The 12,141-nt window shown below is 53.6% G+C and overlaps 1 protein-coding gene across 5 annotated transcripts in view; it reads right to left on the reverse strand.

The window, feature by feature from the left end:
• The window catches only part of ERI3 (ERI1 exoribonuclease family member 3), a 128,601-nt gene that overhangs the window by 19,298 nt on the left and 97,162 nt on the right, over positions 1-12,141 (reverse strand). For 4 of the 5 annotated variants that reach the window (XM_077752070.1, XM_077752071.1, XM_077752067.1 and 1 more), the window contains one exon: positions 6,697-6,796. The exons of the other annotated variant lie outside the window; for it this stretch is intronic. In XM_077752070.1, the coding sequence (XP_077608196.1) occupies positions 6,697-6,796 (100 nt within the window). The remainder of the gene's footprint in view (positions 1-6,696; positions 6,797-12,141) is intronic. 5 annotated transcript variants of the gene reach the window in all.

Here is a 12,141-nt window from a genome sequence, read left to right on the forward strand (position 1 = left end):
CTCATTTTCAGGATACGAGACCTGTATGTGATTGGGGGAGGGGCTGGCCTGGTCTGGGCCCTGACATTGTCTCTCACCTTAAACCAGTGGTAATGACTTGCAAATATTGATGAAAACGCAAACTACAGAGATTGTGTTTTTCGGGCAGTGAAGGTGGGGAGCGGGGATAAGGAGGAAAATAAACTGAAATGAAGTCCAGTTATCTCCCATCTGTGGCTGCTCCTAATCCCCCAGCCCAAAGGAATCCAATGCAGCCCCTTATCTGCCCTGTCAATCACTCCATCACCGCCCAGTGCTTGGTGGGCACCACACACCCTCACACACTCAAGCACATGCTCACACATGCACATACACGCACACACTCACTCCACCGACTCTTGCTCTAACACTCCCGCCCACCCCCCAGCCCATTACTCCTCTGAGTAGGAGCAGCCAGCACGCAGGTCCTGCCAGATGGATGCAATTTGCATAATATCAGCAGTGGAGGCTGCAAGATCACCAGGGGTCAGGGCGCTGACATCCCCGCACAGTCTATCTGCAAGTGCTAATTTGGCCGGCATTGATCTGTCTTTCTGATTTCTTTGTCATTTACGTCTGCGATGGTTTGACAGGAGATACAGAGAGAGACAAGGGGAGGCCAGGCCAGGGCCCGAGGCTAGGAAGGTAGGGAAACAAAGATTGTACCTCCTGGTGCATCACACACACAGAACATATACATACATACACCAGAACCTTCCCCCTTCCATCCGTCAGTCCACTTGTCCATCTGTCTACCCATTTTTCTATCTGTGGTTGCTACAGAAGACTAGAGCCTGGTGTCTGGCAAGGACCAATTCTTCAGATGTCCTAGGGGCTCCAAAGATGCCAGCTCAGGAAGGAAGGAGTACTCCTCCAGGTGAATACTGCCTCCAGGCAGGCTAGTGGAGGCGCTGGTGATGACTGGAGAGTTATCCCCTCTCATGGCCATCCATGCCCCATCTGCTCACTTTCTCTGGGCCACACCAGAAAGAACTGGACAGGAGTGGGGAGGTAGGGGTGGGGGTAGTACCAGGGAAGCACATACTTCAACTGTCTCCGACTCCTCCTGTCCCAACCCTGAAGATGGCTGGAGAGAGCGGGTGGGCGTGTGTGTGTGTATGTATGCAGCACCTCTCTCTGCCTCTCTGGGACAGCCAGGGAGAGGGCTAGTAGGTCTACAGGGGCCTTATATCAATACTTCACTACCCTCAGGTCATCTGAAGCCAAGACTTCTCTAGCTGATTCTGAAGCCCTCTAGCTCAGCCAGAAAGTCTTAGGTTAGATCTAAATGTTACCCACGGAACCCTTGGCCACTGTCCCCACATTCTGCCGTGTTGTGGGAGAAGCATTTCCGATAGGGATGGGGACGCTGCCCGGATAGATGTCATGGGGAAAGGGAAGGGGAGGATAAAATTGCAACTCAGGAAAGAAAGAGCCCACTGCAGAGAAGTGGACATGGTCACTCTGTCAAGGGAGGCAGGTGAAAGCCCCCTCCCTGCCAGCCACAGTGGCTCTGTCTTGGCCCCACCTCCTTTCCCTTGCCGATGGTAGCAGAGCAGGGTGATCAGAAGGAACTCCCTGCTGGGCAAGAGGGGGGCTGGCGTTTGGTGTGTGCTAATCCCGGGCCTGAGGTCTTCAGAGGGACCTGGGGAACTTCAAGGAGGGGAAGGCAAAGCTGTACTGTAGACGAGCTCATTAGCCAGCACCCCCACCCCCCCACGAGGAGGAGGGCGGGCGGCCCAGGGAGCGTGGCGGCAGAGGCGGCAGAGAAAAGGCTGTCACTGTCCTTTCTTCCTTTTGGTACAAGCGTCTCCCTGAGCAGATGATTCTCCTGCAGTGACACCTCTCACGGGAGCTAATGAGATCCATGTCACAGAGCTAATGCGCTCTGACTGGACTCTTGATAGACACCCTACTCCTTCAGGGGAGACCACAGGCCAGTACTGCCCCCCTGGGCCAGGCCCCCACCTTGCCACCTGCCAGCCCAGCTCCTTGCCAAACCACACCGGGCAACAGGCTCCTGAGGGCCCACTTAGTGTCTGGCCATCCCTCCTGAGGACCTGAACAGAGGGGCTAAGGAACTAGGAAGACAGGACCACCCAGTGAGGCATCAGGGAAGGTCCAGTTATTCTCCCAGCCAGCTGAAATCAGCAATCTGTGGGGCCTCCATGTCCCAACAACAGGTGAAATTTTACTAACATTTCCAGTGCAGATTTCCAAAAAGGAAGAAGGGAAGAAGGCCTGGGTCCTGCTGTTAGTTACAGAGATCAAATACGTAGGGCCTGAACATCACCCCCACAAAATAGAAGTGAGGTCCAAGGGTGTATTCTGTACATTCACCCTAGGAAGGCCAGGCAAGAGTCCCAGAAGAGGTGGCCTCTAGAAAATGGGTGGGATTCTCCCGGTCCAGGGAGGGTGGACAGCAAACAAATTAGAATTATAACTGTCAGAGCCTGAAAGACTCTGGCTCTGAGGGTCTGTAGCAAGGGTGAAAGGGTTGCAATGCCTCCTTTCCTTTCTTCCTCAGCTGCTGCCACCAAGGCTTTGTCAAGGGCTGTATGTTTAACATTAACTGAGGGAAATGATGGAAGTGAGCTTGTGTTCTTCCTCATCATTTCTGTTGAGAGCACAAAGCCCGACACCAAAAAGGTGCTTCCTAGTTCAGCACAGTGGTAGGAACACAGACTCTGCACTCAGATGGACCTGGGTTTGAGTCCTGGCTCTTCAATTCAACTGGCTGTGTCACCTCAGGTGAGTCACTTAACTCAGGTGAGTCTCAGCTTCCTAACCTATAAAATGGGAATGATAATGCCTGCCTTCTATAAAACTGGTATGAAAATTGTATTAGTTAATAAAAAGTACCCCCAAATAATGTGAATCCCTTGCTGACCCTTTGCAGAAACAAAATCACGACACAGCTCTCAGAAGTCCCCTGTGGAGGCTGCTCTGCCTCAGAGCCTTTGGTCCAAACCAAGGATGTAGAAAGAGCCCACTGCTAACATGGACGTCAGCAGTTCTACGTACATGCAGTCCCTCTTCACTCACAACCCGCTCTATACCACCCTGTTCCCCAGGCTCCCAAGGCCAAGTCCACCACTCCTGCAGAAAGTATTCCTCTCCTGACTAAGAGGCCAGGCTGACAGCTCCCTCACACCCTCTTTCTGCCTGGAGCTCCACTGCCTCCATCCCTTACCCTACCTATAGGGCCAACTGTGTCTGTCCTGACAACCATACCTGTGAACTCTGTGGGGGCAGGGCACTCTATCATCTTCACCAATACAACTATCACAGTTCCTGACACATAAAAGGTGCAAAGTAAACCTACAATGACCCAGTCCACTACCTCCATTCCCATGGCTACTGCTGGCTCTGAATTAACTATCACTTTACCATCCACGCACTTTACCAAGCCTTCCCCTCTGCAGTTTCTCCTCGCTAGTCCTCCCTGCACAAACTCTCAGACCGCTCTAATTGAAGCCCATCTCTGACCAGGTCACTCCTCTGCCAGGAGGCTCCCATGGCTCCTCCTCAACAGCTCAGCCACAAACATCCATCCCAGTGGGCCCTCTCCCCTCCTACAGCCTACCCTGCAGCCCCGGGCCATCTGCCTCACCCTCTAGCATACTGCTCCTTGCTCTCTCAGGGCCAACCACCACCCAGACCTTAGCAGGAGTCCCCACCAGCTAGGCCTAACAAACTCTCCCTGCCACGCATACCTTAGAAAAGAGGCTCAGGAGATCTCTCTAGGGCCTAGGGTCATTGGTGATTTGCACACAGAGCCAATGCCCCCCTCCTCCTTCCCAACATAGCACTGTGGGAGAGCCAAGCATATCCCAGAGATGACTAAGCTCTGGGATCTGAGGGACCCTTGCCCAGCATCACCAATGCCGCCCCCCCACTCCCAATATGCATACCACTCCCCACTCCAGGCTGGCAGCTCCTCACGCAGTTAATTAGCACTATGTCACTGAGGACCAGCCTGAGTGGCCAGTGACAGGAGCTGACCCTTGACCCCAGGGCTGGGAAACAGTCCACATCAAACTCTTACAGCGCGACCCTTTTAGCACGCACAGTAACTCGGGGCACCGCCAGCTGAAGCTCATTAAAGCTGTCTCTTTGGCGCGAGGGCCATTAACCTCACTGCTCAAAACCAACGCCTCCCCTCCCCGCCTCTCCCAGCCCAATTAATGCCCTGCATCCTCCCTCCCCTCCAAGCACCCTCACCCACACCTCAGAGCCAGCTAGGAGCTGGCAGGGCAGCCCTCTACATTCAGAGATACAAAGACCCAGTGCCAGGAACCCCCAGTGCCCTAGGGAGGCCCTGGTGTTGCCAGGGCCACAGAAGAGGGGACTCCTTGAACACCCACTGTGTGCCAGGCCAGACACCGCATAAGTCCTTTACACAGGCAGCTTTATTGAACCTCCCCAACAGCCCTGAGAGGCACTGGCATTCTCCCTTGTCTAGGGTCACAGAGCTCTGGCTGGTAGAGCCAGAACTCCCTTTGGTTCCAAAGCCCTTAGTCCGTTGTGACTCATATCCTTGGATTGTCCCGTGTGGCCCACCCAGATGGAAAAACCTTCTTCCCTGAAGAGGAGAGGAACATCTCAGGAGTCGTAACAGAGTGGGAAGAAGGAGCCTCTTCCTCTCACAAACACACCTGGGACACATCCACAGAAGCAGGGTAGTCCCACTGACTCGGTCCCACTGGTCCCTCCTACCAGCCAGACTCCATTATTTGCAGTCCCTCCCTGCCTGGGCCAGCACAAGTCTTCTCACGGATCCTCATTCTCTGGTTCCTCCCTTTCCCATCCCAGTGATTCATCTACTCACTTGCTCATTCAGCTGCCCCATCCCAGAGAGTTTACTAAGCATCTACTAAGAACTAGTTTGTGCAGCATACACTGCCTCATCAATTCTGAATAAGAGCTTTGATAGTGCTGTTCTCTCACAAACTTCCTGTCTCCTTAAAACCTCATGAAAAGAGCCAACCCTTTAACCTGGCATTCAAGACCTGCTTATTTCCCCACTTCTTTCCCAGCTATTCCCTAACCCAAATGTCCCTCCTGCTCCAATCACAGGAAACTACTTGTAGGCATCTAACTTGTTTTCAACATGCCTTTGTGCTTTTGTATGCGCAGTTGCTCCTTAAGAGAAACCCCTTCCCCGATTTTTCTATCTACAAAACTCCTACTCATCCTTCAAGGATCTCCTGACTCAAGTGTTTTCTTCACTAGGAAGCTCCCTGCTGGCCTCCCAAGCATATCACCTTGCTAGGTTTGGGGTCTTCTCTAGGTTGTATGGAATACCTCCTGTGGAAGGGAACACCAGCTGCTGTGGGGCATTCCCAATTCTCTAGGCCTATTAACTGCTTCCTCTTCCCCCCGGGACCTCACGAGAGCCTTGGGGTGTCCCAGCAAGAATGATGAGGGGCATTCCTGAGGTCAGGGAGATGTAAATAAAGCCGTAGAAGTCATGTTGACATCTGAGAACAAGGGAATCCTCCCTTAGGGTAGCCTGGGTGTTCCTATGACAGCCCTCAGTACCCTGGGTACCCCATTCAATCTCTATCTCCTCCTAGTATGTGACCTTCCTAAGGACAAGCACTTCCACTCAGCATGCCCAGTACCCACTAGGCACCAGTGATGTCTGTGAAAAGGATAAAGGGCTAGCATGTAACAGGTGATTGGGTCCTTTTGGTGTATCTTGCCAGTCCTCTCCGCCACCATAGCTCCCCAAAGGTACATAGGTTATGATAATGTCATAACACCTCCCAGGAATACCCCGCCACCGCTCCTCCCCACCTGGAACAAAGCCTATGCTTGTCAGGTACCCTGCTTGAAAGCATTTGCATGACATGTGCTCACACACATAAAATCACAAACACAGAAATGAACAGACACACCTTCTGGTGGATACACATACAGGCTGATGGCTGCTTCAATATACAGATACATGCCCTCAGGACAATGTACACAGATATATTGTTACACACACACACACACACACACACACACACACACACACCACCCATATCATAAGTTAGCAGAGCCTCCAATGCCTAGAAGCAGAGTCACTCCAGCTTCCTCGCAGGCAGGAATCCCTCTGAGGGTGCATACCGCCTGGTACCCCAAGTGGCCCCTCCCAACCCAGGCATCGCTCAATGGAGGCTGCTGCTCCTGCGGGGGAGTCAATACCCTGTGGACGGAGCCATCGGTCAGAAGGACCCCGACTAATTAAAAGCTGGTGAGGTTTAAATAATTCATCTCCTTAACTCCCATTGATCGCCCAGTTTAGTAGCCACAGACTTGAAACAATATTAAACAGCCTCCTCTAGCTCCATGGGGGTGGGTAAGCTGACATGTGCCCACCCCTCTGAGGACATCACCCACCAGAGATGCAGGAAGGGCCAGGGACATCTTGGCCTGAATCCAAGGCCACCTGTGACCCACCCAAAGACCAGACCCCAGTCTCCTCCTAAACAGTGTTTTGAGAGATCTTTTCCAATGGTCTGGTTACACTCTCCCCTCACTCCACCCTCCTTCCCCTCTCCCCCCAGCTATGGAAAGCACCCCGTTAGAGCACAGAATGAGCCACAGAACCCCTCTGTGTACCAGGGGACTGGAGCATGCGGGCAGGGGACTGACTGAGCTGCCAGGGGTATATGTGGAGGGACTGACCAATGCCGCTGTGGGGCCGGCCTATGTGTTGCAGGCTGAGGCCCTTGTTCATGTCTAGAAGTCCATTCTTGGGCCAGCAGCCCATGGCGAAGCTGTAAGCCTGGAAGACAGGAGGCAAGAATGGTTAACAGAGACCCGGATCCCCAATACTCACCACCTCTACCCTCCAGCCAAATCTTCCCACTAAGGGCTTACTCTCATCATGTCACTTCATGAGAGTCCCGTCATGGGGGCCCCTTTCCTCTAGGACCCCCTCCAGAAAACCCCTTCCTCTTTCAGAGCTCCTTTTGTCGTAGGTGTCTCTCCATCAGACTCCCAACCCCTGTGGGTTCCCCCTTGCTAGGCTCCTCTAGAGAGCTCCCATTTACTAAGACCCTCCTTTATCAGGACCATCCTGTTAATGGGGCATCCCCTTCACCAGGCAGCCCTGTTAGATTCTGCCTCTTTAGCCTACCCAGCACTCTGCTGGGCCCCTCCCCCACAGTATTGCTGGTCATAAAGCCTGGTGTCAGAAAGGACTTGGAGACCAACATATCTAAACGTCACTTTACAGATAGGAAAACTGAAGTGAGAGGGAGCCAACTACCTGCCCATGGTCTAATTGCTTTAGACTGAGAGGCAGGCCAGGCTATGAAAGGCTAGGTGCCATGTGTGGGCTCAGCTGAGGAGAGGTAAGGTCTTAAGCAGCTGTGAGGGGAACATATGAAAAGAATGTGTGTGTGTGTGTGTGTGTGTGTGTGTGTGTGTTTGTGTGTGTGTGAGAATGTGTGTGGTAGGGGGAACAGGTCTCTGCTGAAGGTCAAGTGCTCACTTATGCATATTCAAAGCGGCCACCCATCGATCTGTACTTAATTGTTTTCCTGGGGTTGGGGAAGGAAGTGCTGGGGGCATCGATCTGCTCAGGCCCCTAGCACTTCTTTGCCCCCCCTCCATCCCATACTCTGCGCCACCTGGCCACCACCAGCCTCCCTGGTGGGGGGCGGTACATGGTAGGATAGGGACGGCACTTTTTCTCACAGTCCCTTACAGGCACAACTGACTTGACAGCACAGATGAGGAAACTGAGGCCCAGAAAGAAGAGACTTACAAGGGTTAGAATGCTATTAAGTGGCCCAGTGGGAATTTAATTCCTGCTCAGCCCAGCTAGGGGGTACCCAGTGGGAGTTGGGAGTCTCTGATAGGGAGCAAAGCCCTGGGCTTCTTTCTACCAGGGGGCTGTGTAGCTGGCTGGCCCTTCAAACATTACCCTTCCCCTCACCTTTGAAGTCTTGGAATCCCAGGCTGCCCTTCTCCCAGGGGCAGAAAGCACATGGGATGTGGTCATCGGGAATGTAGCTTGGGTGAGTTTCCAGAAGCTAGGTAGTGGGGCCACACTGGTGGAATGGAACGAAGGTGACTGCAGCCACGGTCAGACAGGCACTGCAGTGTGCATACCCATCCCTTGGCCCAGAGGTCCCCATCCCATCACAGGCACCCTCATGGTGAGGAGGATCCAACACCGGGTCAGGAGGCTGCACAGAGCTGGTGCTGAGGCCAAGGGGCTGGGCAGAGGGCAGGTACCCTTCCATCCCAGCTGCAAGAACCAAGCCTCAGCCCTGTGGGTACCCAACCTCAGTACCTCGACATGGAGGTACCAGCCACAACTCAACTTCCCAGTCAGCCCTCCCACGTTTTCCCAGGCCACAGCGGAACCCACAAATCGGGGGCTGAGTGTGAGGCTCAAGGACAGGGGAGAGAACGCAGGCTTGGAGCCAGGGCAGAGCCGGGGGGGAACGCAGGCAGAAGCGAGGGAAAGCAGCCAGTGGGTGGTGCACAGCTGGAAGAGCTGCTGAGTGTGGTCGGGGCCATGGCTGGAGCGCAGTGGGCCAGAGAGCAGTGGCGGGCTGGCTTTCAAGTACTTTAAAATCACTTACAAAGGCCGGATTAAACGATCAGAAATTCCATTTAATAGGACAAATAAAGAAATAACAATCTACCCTATCAGCCTGGAGAAGGCGAGCTGGATGGGTTTTTTTCCCCTCTAAAAAGGAAAAAGGGAAGGAAGGGGGAAAAAAGAAGGATAATGTGTGTTTACTCAAGCAAAGAAAAAAATATTTAAGTGATGTCGGGGAGAAGATTGCAGTAACTAGTGAAGAATAACATCGTCTACTTTGCTGTCAAATCACACCCGAATTTCAGTAATAGATTCTCGGCTGACACTCAATTCAATTCGAAGGTGATCCTGCTTTATCCCAGCCCATCAAATATTAAACACTTGCATTAGCAGGTGCTGCCGCTTCCCGGCTTAAAGCGGCGGGCGGGCAGCGGGCTGCTGAGGCCCCTCTGCTCTGCTCACGGCTTGGGGACAGGGCAGCTCAACGTTATCTGCACGTCATCCTGAGTCTTATCGCAGCTAAGCGGGAAGACCACTTCAGATAACATTAGACGCTTGCCCTGACGCGTCACTGTGATTAGATTATTATTATAATTATGACTCCCCAAGATCTTCCTTAGAGTGGGACATGTGGAAGGGGGGCGGTGGGTGGCAGAGCCCAGGAGGACCAGGCTGGGCCTGGCTGAACCAGGGCAAGCTGGAGCCTAGGCAGGAAAGCAGAGGCAGCAGGCAAGGCAGCGGCCCCGGTCCCGCCTGACGGATGCCTTTCAGGAAGGGCAGTCTAGCTTGTCAGAGCGAGGGCGAGATGAATTGGCGTCCCCAGCATGGCCGCGGGTGTCATGCGCACAGTTTCCTATTCCCAGATAAGGCATGATAACCAATTGCTGCCGTGACATGGCCTCATCCAGCACTTCCTCAGGGGGGCACGAGCGGGGGGAAGGGGGCAGCACGTGCACATGGGTCTGCCAAGCTCCTAATAAGAGGGATTTAATTTTTACAAATGCTGCTTCCAGCGGGGCCTTCACATACTAGCCAAAGTCCAAAATGATATTAAAAATGGTTAATTAAAACTGCTCTCCTTCAGCCTGGGCTCTTCCCCTGTTGCCCCTGCTGAGAACCCTGGCATGTCTCCCCCAGGCACTGCCACACATCCCTGCGGAGCTGAACCTTCAGAAGTGACCACCAGCCTCAAGGAATCCCCACAGGCACAGCACCACAAGCCCCCTCCAGCTCCTGCATCTGAGGTACCCCTCAGCCGCAGCCAACAGAGAGAGCGCCACCCAGAGAACACAGGGTCCTATAGCAATCTGTGTTCCTACCAGTGTGGTCCAGAGCCTCGCACCTGCTTGCCTGTACGCACATGCCCACCACCCCCAGCACTCACTTCTTAAGTCCCTCCCCATCAGATACATACACCATCAAGTGCGCATACCCACAAAGGCACCAGACTACCCCCCAGGTTACTCAGCACCTCCTTCCACTCCCGACTCCCTCCAGACATCCTCTGGGAGACTACATCCCTCTATGAATCTGAACAGAGCCTTCCCAGGAACCCAGCTTAGAACAGGGTGACATGGGTTGTGTCTCAGAGATTCTAGCTGAGAGGTCAAGTATGGGACCTAGAGAAACATCAGAATAGGAGGATCAGGGAGGCTGTCCCCTGTGGCTGCCCACAGGGACAATGGAGACAAGCAGGCCTGCATGGGATTGGAGGCAGCTAGGAAAGCTTCCTGGACAGAGTGGTAGTGGAGGGCTGGGGGGCAGGGGGTAGGTTTGACATCATTCCAGGCAGGAGACACAGCAAGGACAAAGGAGAAGGCAGGAGCAAGCTTGGTGAGAGCACAGGCAAGGGCTTGGGTGTGGCTGGGCAGCCAACAAGGACAGAAAGAGCCACATCTTGAAGTACTGCCTCCCAGCTCTGTGTTCCAATGGCAACACTGGCATCAATCAAGGGGCCTAATTATCATCCGTCCCCTTTCTCCTGCCTGCATCCTATCCCTGCTCCCTCCCTCTCTCCTGCCAGCCTGCAGGGTGTGGAGGTAAAGGACCCAGAAGCTTTCTGACCTTGCTGAGGGCAGGGATCTGTTGTAAGAGCTCTTACCAACAGCCTATGCCCAAGCCCCTTTCCCACACTGGTTCCAAATTCTTGGGGTGCCACTTCTCCAGCTGCACCTGCCCAGCTGTGACTTCTTGGCCAAAGAGTGGGGCAGGTGGAAGGATGACTGAGGAGCCCGAATCTACCCAGGGCCAGTGGAGTTGGGGTGAAAGATGCCGGGTCTACCAAACCACAACACCGCAGCCCTGTGCCAGGCAGGCACGCACACTTCCCTTCCCCTGGGCTGCTGTAATTTCCATGCGCAGGGAAGCAGGTGCCGAGCTGCTCCCGGCTGGCTCTCTTCTCTCGCGGCTCTGCCTGCCTTGGCTGCTGCCCCATTAGCTTAGTGGCCAGCCATCTGCGACGGGCCTGCCGCGCAGCCCTGCTGTAGGCGCGGCGGGTGGCCCCCTGTGTAACAGGGAGCTTTGCCATTAGCGCCTTTAATATTCTGACACCTCAGCACAGCCTGCTATTACATGCAAACGCTGATCGCCCTGTGAAATTACATTGCTGGGCCCGCGAAATGGAATCGTGTATAATCAGCCTCCTCCATGCACTGTCAGTCCCATCACAAACACGGCGCCCGGCGGCTTACGGGGGCTTAGCAGCTGCGACAAGTGTATTGGGTTTAATAGATGAAGTAGCCCTCATCGGCAGCAGCATCAGATCCTTCAAAAAGGAAGGAAGAGGCACTGATGGCTGCTAGGGTGTCTCTGCCCACCCATTCACTACCTGCAAGGGCCCTGAGGGTGGGGTGGTCACTGGGTGGGCAGGGCAGTGGTTGTCGTTACAACCAAGCTCAGAGTGCAGACAGAAGCACAGACTGCTCTGTAACTTCCAGAAAACCCAGAGCTAGAACCAGCACATCAGACCTATCCAGCTTCCCTATGAGGTGGGGAGGAGCAGACCTTTAGTCAGATGTGTAGGTGATGTGTCACCTGGTGGACCTACGCCTGATGGGCCATTTCCCAAGATGAGGAACCAAATCAAATCACCTGCCATTCCCACAAATACCCAATGAATGAAGTGTAAAGGTGATACTCTGAAGGATGGGGGAGAGAAAGCCTGACACACGTAACTACCTAATCTTTTTATCTAATTGGCCAACACTTCTAGAGCTGGAGAACTAAGTACTAAGGACAGAGGTGAACATGAGGATGTCAGACGCAGCAGCAAAGGCTTCAGAGGAAGGCAGTGTGGTCAGGCTCAGGAGTCAGACACACAGGGATTTGGTTCCCAGTTCTGCCAGTTATTAGAACTATCACTTTGGAGGAGTTATCAAAGCTCTCTGAGCCTCAGTCTCCTATACTACAAAATGGGATGATAGTTCTTTCCCCAGGTATACCTGAGGTCACTCAAGAGCAATCACTCCCATTGTCACCTCCAGATATTCTTGGTACCATTTCTCAAAATGTACATTGACTTTGAGGATGCTGCCCCCTCCTCTTTTCTGGGTTCAGCTTAGCACCAATTGTGG

The sequence above is a fragment of the Crocuta crocuta genome, unplaced genomic scaffold (assembly GCF_008692635.1).
Source record: "Crocuta crocuta isolate KB4526 unplaced genomic scaffold, BGI_CrCroc_1.0 scaffold367, whole genome shotgun sequence".
In the NCBI taxonomy this organism is placed as follows: Eukaryota; Metazoa; Chordata; class Mammalia; order Carnivora; family Hyaenidae; genus Crocuta; species Crocuta crocuta.